Source organism: Malus domestica, chromosome 10 (genome assembly GCF_042453785.1).
Source record: "Malus domestica chromosome 10, GDT2T_hap1".
Taxonomy (NCBI): domain Eukaryota; kingdom Viridiplantae; phylum Streptophyta; class Magnoliopsida; order Rosales; family Rosaceae; genus Malus; species Malus domestica.
In genome coordinates, this window is record NC_091670.1 from 23977479 (window position 1) to 23988646 (window position 11168).

Here is an 11168-nt window from a genome sequence, read left to right on the forward strand (position 1 = left end):
GCTGCTGATATGTTGGAACTTAAGGTCATCTCCAACTGAATGGGTTATGTTTAGCCTTCGTCTAAATTATAGTCTTGTAAGAAATTATTTTTTAATAAACAATGCCAAACCATATCTATATACAATCTCCAACCGAAAGTCGTTATTTTTTAGTCACCTCAATAATTTATTATTTTAAGTTTGTTCTTTAATTTTATCAGTTAATTAAATTAAACTACCATATTAAAATAAGGTTTCCGGACATATTTTGAGGGCTACTTGTCGCTAAATGTTGTTTTAAGTTTCATGTTATTAAATATTTTAAATTTACTTGCATGTTAACAACTTGAACATTAAAATGATGTAAGATAGTATGGAAGGTTGAAAAGGATATGAGAAATAGTGTAGAAATGACTTAGGTACTTATAGGGAAAATTTTGAATTTTAAATTTTTTTTTCAAATTCGTATTAAAAAAATAAAAGGCTATATGATGTCAGCTAGTAGTACAACTGAGTTCAACTTTTAGGGCTAACTGTCTATATTTGCCTAGCCCTTTGGTCATTTGGCCATATTTTGGCTAGGTGGGTCCCAAATTTTTTTGGCCTAGCCCTTCATTGGAGATTGATTTTGTGTCAAAAGGGGCTATATTTTAGCTTATAGTCATTTAGCCGGCTCGGTTGAAGATGGCTTAAAAGTGATGAAAGGACCCCCATCCCCTTCCACAGTTGGCTTTTGAAATCTTGGTAACTTGACAGTCAACTACAATGTCAACTGCTAAAGCCTGATTCTATCTCAATTGCTTAATTACAGCCTGATTCTCTCTTATTAGCACCTAAATCCCTTTTAAATTATATTGTTGCACACTTTGCCGTTCATCTCTCTGCAACTTCCTATGCTAAAGTTGGTAATCTGGTATCTCTAACATTGCTGACATGAAAAATCAAAATGTTATTTTGCCAAAATCACATTGGTTACTTTGATTGGTGCCTGATTGGGTCATTTACATTTATGCTTCGTTTGGTGTCTCGGATTTGATTGGAAAGGATAACCTTTAAATTCAACATACATTTATCTCAAGCCCTTTTCAATAAAACTCCCATTTATAAAATTAATATTTTTTAATTTTCTTGTCTGAAACTTAATATGTGACACTCAATGATCCGGACCATAGAGAGGCCACACCTATTTTAGATGCAGAATTTTGATCTTGGCTATGGTAGAGCATGTACAAATACAATAAAGGCTTATCCCTTTAAGTATAGTCGGTTATATGAATCATAGAATGTCATTATACTCGATTTTGCATCAAGTCTTCTATTAGCTCCAACTACTTAAAGTCATTTCTTAAAGTTATTTTTAGTTCTCCTTTCCTAAATCTTCCTCTATTCATTTTGCCCTAAAATAAAATAAATACAAGGTTATGGAGGAAGAAATAGAGAAAACTAAAGACAAAGTTGAATTATGTTTTCTTTTAGTTGATAGAACAAATAATTATTGAATTTTTTTTAATTACTGGTGAAAAATCAGGTTTGTAATTTCCATATTAATCATAGACAACAGAACTTACAGAGGCAAATATCATACAAAGTTAATATTTTACAGAACAATAGAGCTCTCACTGATGCCAAAGTGGATTAGGATTTCGCTAATGCGTATACTACTATTTGGTTCCAAAATAATCTCTCTTCCATGATATTATTGTTGGATAATTTGGAATGGAGACTTATTTTCTGCATCACGTGCTGGTTTTTGTCGCACTGACGAAACAAAAGTACTTTTGAATAGGATTTGGCTCTCCCTGATGATTCCAAATCTATGATCATTACTTATTTGAAAGATTGGCTTCGGGCGAAGATGGTTTATTTCCTAAAACTCCTTCAAACACATGCTCTCCTTCGTTAAGAACCTCCTGCTGAGGGTTGGGTAAACTTTAATGTTGATGGGTGTCGTAAGGGGAGGCCAATTTCATCAGTGTTGGCAGTGTCCTCAAAAACTCATCGGGAGCATGGGTTTCTAGTTTTTGTCTTACTCTTGGTCGAGGTGAGAATCTATGTGCTGAAGTTTGGGGTGTTTTTATTGGGGTGCATCTTGCATCGAATAATGGAATTAAGAAAATTATGGTAGAATCGGATTGTGCTCTTACGGTTCAATTCGTTATATCTATCGTGAAAAGAATTTTGTTACTAAAGATTTGGCTTGTTTAAGTTTGTCATGCAGTTTGGGTCGAGTTTTTTTTTTTAACAAGCTCCCACTTCTTATCATTGAGTGTTAGTTGCAAATATGACTAAGATCTCGTGGTCTTGTGATATTCTTATGTAATCTTCTTTCTTCTTTTTGGGGTTTATGCTCCGCTGTCATAAAAGAAAAAGACATTGGATTGGGATTTCGGCCACTTGATTCACTCACATCAGTCTAGGCCCCAACCCGACCCGACCAACTTAAATTCAAGTAATGGGCCTAAGCCCAGTGTTGGAGACAAAAGGACTCTTTGGAGTTTGGAGTCTTGGGACTGTTTGTCTGCTGCTCATACGTTGGATCTCCCTCCCATACCCTTTCGCTGTTGGCTTTTGAAGTTTTGGTAACTTGATAGTCGACTACAATGTCAACTGCTAAAGCCTGATCAAATCTCTGCATGCAACTGCTCCAAGGTAGTCTCTCTGGCCGCAACTTCCATCTCAATTGCTTAATTAGAGCCTGATTCTCTCTTATTAGCACCTTAATCCCTTTTTAATTGTATTGTTTCTCACTTTGCAATTCATCTCTCTGCAACTTCCTATCCTAAAATTGCTATTCTGGTATCTCTAATATTGCTGACATGAAAAATTCAAAATGCTATTTTGCCAAAATCACATTGGTTACTTTGATTGGTGCCTGATTGCGTGGTTTACAGTTATGCCTCGTTTGGTGTCTAGGATTGGATTGGAATTGATAACCCTCTAAAGATGCCTCGTTTGGTGTCTCGGATTGGATTGGAAAGGATAACCTTTAAATTCAACGTACATTGAAGGGAGACCAAAATTATATTTCGTTTTGGGGAGGATCGGAATGCACAAGTTTTTTTTCCTCGAGTAATCCATCTCCTACCCCCAACCAAGTTGACCGTAATTTTTTCATTTCTTCATTCAAAATACCTTGGCTTATCCATTCGAATCCAATCCTTTATACCAAACTAGGCCTTTGGGTTATGAAAGTATGATGCTTTGACTACTTTTGGGTTTGCAGGCTGCGAATATGGCCGATTCTTCTTCTGATTCTGTTTCTTTTACCCCTCCTCGAGAAAAGTATGATGTCTTTCTTAGTTTCAGAGGTGTGGATACCCGTGATACTTTTACCAGCCATCTCTACGCTGCTCTAGTTCGCAAGAAAATTGACACCTACATAGATTACAAGCTTGAGAGAGGAGATAAAATTGGACCTGCCCTTCTCGATGCAATAGAGAAATCAAAGCTTTCGGTGGTCATTTTCTCGAAAGACTATGCTTCGTCCACATGGTGTTTGGATGAGCTTGTGCATATACTAGGATGCAAGGAAAGATATGGACAGACTGTTATACCCATCTTTTACGGAATAGATCCATCACATGTACGAAAACAACAGGGGAGTTATGCAGATGCGTTTGCTCACCTTGAAAAACGTTTCAAGGACAATTTGGACAAGGTGAACAAGTGGAGGGATGCTTTGAAGGAAGCAGCCGATATGTCAGGGTTTGATACTTCTAGCAAAAGAGGGTAACTTACTCTCTAACTCGTACCAATTTCTGCTTGTGACCATCTGGTTCATCAAATATTTGTTAAGGCATGCTTACTAAATATTGTATCATATTTCTTAGGACGGAGGCCAATTTTGTTGAGGACGTTGTCGATGATATTATGACCAAATTGAATCGCAAATCATTACGTGATTTAAAGAAGGACATGGTTGGAATTGGAACTCAAATTGAGCAAATTGAATTGTTATTATGCATTGATTCACCAGATGTTTGCACCGTAGGTATTTGGGGCATGGGTGGTATTGGCAAGACCACCCTTGCTGAAGCTGTTTTTCACCGACTCACTTCTAAATTTGAGGCTTCATGTTTTCTTCCAAATGTGAGGGAGGAGTCAGAAAGACATGGACTAAAGCACTTGCGGAATGTACTTCTTCGTGAGATACTAAACGAAAAAGATCTAAATATTGACACTCCATCTATAGGACTATGTTTTGTTCCAGAAAGGCTCAGCCGTACAAAGGCACTCATTGTTCTTGATGATGTGAATGATTCAAAGCAATTGGAACTTCTAGTTGGTGATAATATTCGGTTTGGTCGCGGAAGTCGAATCATTATAACTACTAGAGATAGGCGCCTTCTTAAGGTAATCGTTGATGCTGATAAGATCTACAAGGTTGAGGGATTAAACTGTGATGAAGCTCTTCAGCTCTTTCATTTGCATGCTTTCAAAAATAAATCTATGGTTCCATATTATACAGAGTTGTCGGAAGTGGTGGTAGAATATGCTGGAGGCATTCCATTAGCTCTTATAATTTTGGGTTCCTTGTTCCTTCACTGTGAGAGCAAAGAAGATTGGGAAGATCAATTGAACGAGTTGAAAAGGTTTCCCAACCGAAAAATTCAGAATGTGTTGAGATTAAGTTATGATGGATTAGAAAAAAATGCAAAGGAGGTATTTCTTGATATAGCATGTTTTTACAAAGGGATGGATATAGGTTTTACAAAAGAAATGTTAGCTATTCGCGGTTTCTTTGTAGGAGGGATTAAAGTTCTCATTGATAAGTCTCTCCTATCAATTTCAACAAGGAACTGCCTAGAGATGCATGATTTGTTACAAGAAATGGGTCGGGAAATTGTTTCTGAACAATGTATTGAAGAGCCCGGAAAACGCAATAGGTTGTTCATTGCTGACGATGTCTGTCGTGTATTGAAGAACAATACGGTAAGAGAAAAATGCCTTCAACTTTGTATGACAAGACACCAGTGAAACACTCATTTCAGTACAAATTGCTGCAATCTTATCCTTATTTATAATGTGTTTTTTGATTGTAGGGAACTGCAACCGTTGAATGCATATTCTTTAACCTCTCTCAGATTAGAGGGATACAAGTGAGTCCTGCAGCCTTCGAAAAGATGTACAATCTCAAAGTGCTAAGGATTGAAAACAAAAGCTTTGACAAGAAGTACAACAAATTATACCTTTCTGATGGTCTTCAGTCTCTTCCCGAAGCACTTAGTTATATTTACTGGGAGGAATACCCTTTGAAAGCCTTACCATCAAAATTTTATCCAGGAAATGTTATTGAACTCCGAATGCCCTACAGCCAAGTTGAGAAACTTTGGGATGAAAGCCAGGTATTTATTCTTATTTTAGTTCTTGTATAAAATGGGGGTGGAGCTATTCAAGGCTTACTTATAAACTCTTTGTCATTTCTCGTTCATTTGTTACAGATTTTTGGGAACTTAAAAGAGATTGATCTATGTTTCTCCAAACATCTAATTGAAGTTCCAGATCTATCTCGAAGTCAAAAAATTGAGCATATAAATCTTGGTGGCTGTACAAGTTTGGTTCGGATTCCTTTGTACTTTCAGTATCTTGAAAAGCTTAAGCATCTTCAGCTGGAAGGGTGCTCAAATCTCAAATATCTTTCGGAGATGCCAGGCAATATTGAATCCTTAAATTTATCTATGACTGCAATAAATGAATTGCCGTCATCAGTTTGGTCTCATGAAAAGATTTTGCACTTGGATATTCGATCTTGTAAGAACCTTAAGAATCTTCCAAGTTGCAATTGTAAGCTGAAGATCTCAGGTACTTTTAGTGTAAGAGACTGCTCATCTCTTGGCATGTTTTCAGAGCTTCCCAAGGCTATAAAACTGTTAGAGTTGACTGGGACAGCAATAGTTGAACTGCCGTCATCAATCGAGTGTCTTTCTGACCTCATTGAAATTCAACTGGAAAATTGCAAAAAGTTTGCGAAACTCCCGTCAAGCATTTGTAAGTTGAAATCTCTTGAGAGACTTGATCTCACTGGTTGCTCTGAATTTGAATGCTTTCCAGAAATCTCGGAGCCTATGGATCATCTAGAATTTCTTAGTTTAGAAAGAACAGCAGTTAAAGAGCTGCCCTCATCAATCGAGTGCCTCTCGGGTCTCACTTCAATCAAATTGAATGACTGCAAAAGGCTTGTGAGTCTCCCAACGAGCATTTGTAAGTTGAAATCACTTCACAGACTTGATCTTACTGGTTGCTCTGAATTTGAATATTTCCCAGAAATCTTGGAGCCTACAAACCATCTGGAATTGATTGGTTTAGAAAGAACAGTGGTTAGAGAGCTACCGTCGTCAATTGGAAAGCTATCTGGGCTTCAAACATTAGAGCTATATCTCTGCAAGAACCTCGAGTTTGTCCCTAATAGCATCTACAATTTGAACTGTCTTAAAACTCTTAGCTTTGATGGCTGTTTAAAACTTAAAGAATTGCCTCCCTTCTCGGTCGGGTTGTGCTCGTTGGAAAGACTAAACCTTAGTTACTGCAGCATACTGGAGATCCCTGATCACCTCACTTGCATAACCTCATTACAAGATTTAGATCTAAGTGGAACCTTGATTAAAAGCCTACCTACAAGCATCAAACGAGCATTTCAGATGCGGTGGCTGCGCTTAACCAATTGCAAAAGCCTTCAAACTTTACCAGAGCTCCCATTGCTACATTCTCTCGAAGCACATGGCTGCACATCTCTGAAGACAGTGTCAAGTTCAAGGACTGCACTCGCACAAGGTTGGGATGATTATGAAGTTATCCGAGGGCTTCCAGAGGAACTTAAATTTTCGAATTGTGTAAAGTTGGATGAGAATGCATGGAGCAACATAATGTCTGATGTGCTGATTAGAATTGTGCGAATGGCAATAGCATTATCAATCCTTAGAGTTCAAGATGAAGTAACATATGTATGGACTCTCTCTCTATCTCTCTCTCTCTCTCTCTCCCCCCCCCCTTGTTGTTTACTAGAATATGTTGGTATGATTTCTAACAAATTAAGGTTGGAGGAGCTGCTATTGTTTGATTCAATAATCATGATGTTCATCCATGGCACAGGACTTTTATCATGCAAGATATTCGACTCCCTTTGTATGTCCAGGGAGTGAAATTCCAAATTGGTTCAGCCATCAAAATGAGGGATCTTCAATAAAAATCAAGCTTCCTCCAGATTGGTTTAACACAGATTTCTTGGGTTTCGCTCTATCTGTTGTTGTTTCATTTGATAACTATAATGTTATACGGGGTTTGAATTTTGGATGTAAATCTAATTTCAAAAACCGTTATGGTGGAAGCCATGAATCTGATCGTGAATTCAATGGTTGGACCACGGATGAGACCATCTATAATCTTGGAGAACAGGATGACTACAATTTCAATGCTGACCACGTGTTTGTGTGGTATGGTGACTTTGATCTTCTAGAGGGAGAAAAATCCTCCAGTCCTTTTCCGAATGTTGTCACTGAGCCCTCTCTGGACTTCTATGTGGTTGATCATCTCGACAGACCCGAGGTGAAGGTGAAAAAGTGTGGGATCCGCCTGCTGTATGCCCAAGATTCCGAGAATTTTGATGTCATGTTGGGAGGTGAAACAAAAGTAGAAGAAGATGCTAAAACTGAGAAACTTGGTGATGAATCTGCAGCTAGTGACATTTTTAGCTCGTACAAGGAACAAGAAGATGAAATATTCAATCAGAGAATTAGAAAGAAAAGGAGAACTGGAGGCGCAAGAGCAGTCATGTTTGTGGAAGAAGATAATGGAACTAAGAGTCTTCCTGACAAGTCTGCGGCAAGTGTAAGCAAAGTTTTCAGCTCATGCGACGAACAAGAAGATGAATTCCTTCACCAGAGAATTGGCAACAAAAGAACAAATAGAGGTGCAAGATCAAGCATGTTCAAAGAGACCAAAATGTGGTGGTGGATATTGTTCTTGGTTTGGGCCTCTCTTCTTGTTTGGGTTCTGTCCTTCGTGTTGTTGTAAGCCTTGTGGGCTGAAGACGGTTTCGGGTTTCTTAAGCCTATGGATTTTCTAGCGCAGTCGAGCCCTTCTCCCTCCCGTGTACAAAAGTTAATAAAAAAAAATCGAATTTTGATTATAATACCATTGAAGGTACGCAGTTCTCCCCAGTCCTCTATAGTATCTAATTATGTTTAAGTTTAAATCACTATTATTGCAGCCATCATCTTATTACAAGTTGCAACTACTATATCGCAAATGGATGACATGATTAAAGAAATTCAAACAGATTGTCAGATTATTGCTAATTAGAAGTAGATTTAAAATTTAAAATTGCAAACTTTCATCTAAACTAATAGTGACGCAAAGTTGACATTCACACAGGGTCCACATATCCAAGATTCCCCTTCCGATTGGGGCTTGCATCCTTTTAAAATTGTTCTCCACTAGACAACACACAAGGTTTGTGACAATCATATTACTATTTTTTATTTCTCATCCCGGACTTTGCCCTTTAATTATAACAAATAATGAAAGATCTAAACAACGGAAAAATAGAAGAAGAAGAAGAACAAAAAAATGGCTTGCCGGCCATGTCTTGGATATTGTTCGTCGCAGGAATCTCTTGGCGGACGAGCACACAGCTCCCCTGGGAGAATGGCGTCGGTTGAGGGTATCTGTCCTACTTCTGCTTTCTTCTCGAGCTTGCTCGGGCAAGCCTTTGTCGGGCAGATCTTGGTCGGGCAAGACACACTTCGGGCAAGGCTCGTCGGGCAGTTCTGAAAGAGAAAGACAGAGTTAATTTGAAAAGGTGCCTTTGTAGGGCCTTAGATGTAGGCCTTAAGGCTCACAATCAAGATTAACTTTGTCGTGCTCAGGCGTGCCACTGCCATCTTCAGTATGGCAGATGTTGAATGGGTGTTAAGCTTTGATTGAATATGTATACGCCCGAGAAACCAAGTTAGATATAACAGGTGCCTTTGTGAGGCCTTAGATATAGGCCTTGAGGCTTCCTATCAAACTAAACCAGCGCTTGGATGTATCATATTTGGTCTTTTATGGTTGCCAGAGTCTTGTCACTATTATACTTTTGATTATCTGAATCCAAGAGGTAGGACGAACCCAAATGAGTGCCTTTGTAGGGCCTTAGGTATAGGCCTTGAGGCTTCCCATCAGAGTTAATCCTTATACTCGGACCAACTAGACCACAACATGAAATGAAGCTAAATAGATGCCTTCGTGGGGCCTTAGGTGTAGGCCTTGAGGCTTTCTATCAGAATTCACTCCCTGCTTAAGCCCTTTCTATGAATCAAGATATAATAGCAACAAAACGGAGAAATAGGTTGATTACTTGCGCCCCAAGTAACTTCGGACTTCTCGCTTATCAAGGATTGTCGTGGATGGGTTAAGTCCACATAGAGTTCTTTTTTATGCCTTGAGGCCAAGGACTTTTAAACTGATCTTTAAATTACATGCCCGCGGGCTTAAGACTTAGATCTGATTTGAACTCTGACGCGATTCAGATCGGATTCAAGTGCTGAAGACTTACTTTCATTATGACTTTGCTAGAAATAACTTGTATATAACTGGGAATATATAACATGTTATTGTTCTTTTAAAAGAAAGAAAAGACAAAGACAGAGCAAAGATAGTCGGGTAAGTTTGAACCTTATCGGCCAAGGCTGAACTTCTTACAAAATCTATCATTGTGGCTCTGTCAGAGGTCTGAAAGCTTTTAGAGGGGTTGACGGGGGAGAAGAGGACACAAAATGAATCGATACCACCATGAACAAGGTAGCAGAGCTATTACAGGGGTTTGGGAAGGTTTATCCCGAATGGGATGAAGGCTTGTGCTGACTACAGCTTCGTTGAAGGCAAATCTGGCTTGAGCAGAGTTTTGGCTTTTGTTTGTTTGATTGAGTGTCCTTAATTCTGTCTTCTCTTCTTCCTTTTATAGACGACTTCAGCTTGGGTTCCTGTAGCAATAGCGGTTGCCCGAATGCGGTTTGGTGATGACTCACTAGCTTTTTTACATGAATGCCACCAATAAAGTACTTTATTGGGCTATGCAGTGACTGAATAACCTACCCCCTGTGGTCTTTGAGCAGGTAAGCAGGTGGCCTTTGTAACTTGTGCCCAGCCGAAAGCCTCTTTCCTGCCTCCTAAGTTTTCCTCTGGGCCTTGGGTTTGGGCCGGCTTTCTCTCTGGCCCAAAGTTCAGATTTTATCCCAAACAGTGCCCCCTTCAATTGATGTTAAGGTTGGGATCCCAAGCGCCAACATTAAATGAATAACAGTATGCGTGCCCTTTGAGCTTCTTGCGACCTTTAAACTGCCTTCTGGCTCTCTATAAATTCTGGCTTTGGAAACCCTTTTCAAATCATCACCTCTTCTTCATTTTGGTCTTCACCCTTCATCCACCTTGAATCCTTCCGTCTCCCCACTGAGAAATGGGTTCCTCAGGTTTTGAGTGGAGTTTCCTGAAACTCCCCTTTCGTGAGAAAAAAGAAAGTTTCCACCTGATGATTGCTACCTCCAACACCTTTGGTCGATCACCCCTCTACCTCCAACACCCTTGGTCAGGAGGTCTCCCCTTGATGACTGATCTTCCCACAACTTGTGGTGATAAGTCGGGCTTCATCATCATACATGGTGAAGATCTTGTGGGAGGGTCCTCTACCAAGCTCATGTTGGCCGCACAACCCGATCACCTGATTGGGTTCAACCAAGAAGATAGCGGGAAACCAGTTGAAGACACCAACACTTTCAAAGAGGATCAAATGTAATACATAAGATTTGGTATCTTGTAATCTCATCAATTTGTCGACATGAAATAAGTATTTTTATCTATTTCTGCATCTCTGCCTTCTTTAAATGTTTGGATGAACAAAATACCGTATGTGAATTTCTAAGGTCCGTCCCAATCTGCTCCCTCTTCGATATAACAATCCCTAACATCCCATAATGTAGGACAATATTTCTTCAAGAATTTTCCATTAATAGGGTGTTTCTGCTCATTGCCTTCGAGGTCTGCTAGATAATATCCTCCTTTGTTCAAAACCCGACTAATAATAAAAGGACCTTCCCATGTCGGGCTCCATTTCCCGAAGCCACGCAGCTGAGCGCCTAGCGGGAGGACCGTTTTCCACGCTAAATCTCCTTCCTTGAAAGACTTTAACTTCACCCTTTTGTTATAAGCTCGGG

At 39.2% G+C, this 11168-nt stretch overlaps 1 protein-coding gene across 1 annotated transcript; it reads left to right on the top strand.

Annotated features, from left to right (window-relative positions):
- Positions 1 to 2492: 2492 nt before the first annotated feature.
- Positions 2493 to 8112, top strand: LOC103444981 (disease resistance-like protein DSC1). Its single transcript, XM_070807199.1, has 6 exons — positions 2493 to 2628; positions 3203 to 3708; positions 3810 to 4911; positions 5022 to 5324; positions 5421 to 6920; positions 7069 to 8112. The coding sequence occupies exons 2-6, from the start codon at positions 3212 to 3214 to the stop codon at positions 7987 to 7989; spliced, it is 4323 nt and encodes a 1440-aa protein (XP_070663300.1). The 5' UTR covers positions 2493 to 2628; positions 3203 to 3211; the 3' UTR covers positions 7990 to 8112.
- Positions 8113 to 11168: the final 3056 nt, after the last annotated feature.

What these genes read in the sequence shown, in the direction of transcription:
- LOC103444981 (XM_070807199.1), top strand. Translation starts at nt 3,212, where the DNA reads ATGGCCGATTCTTCTTCTGATTCTGTTTCTTTTACCCCTCCTCGAGAA. An exon ending in GATACTTCTAGCAAAAGAGG is followed by an intron (nt 3,709 to 3,809) that starts GTAACTTACTCT and finishes CATATTTCTTAG; the next exon opens with GACGGAGGCCAATTTTGTTG. An exon ending in GTGTATTGAAGAACAATACG is followed by an intron (nt 4,912 to 5,021) that starts GTAAGAGAAAAA and finishes TTTTGATTGTAG; the next exon opens with GGAACTGCAACCGTTGAATG.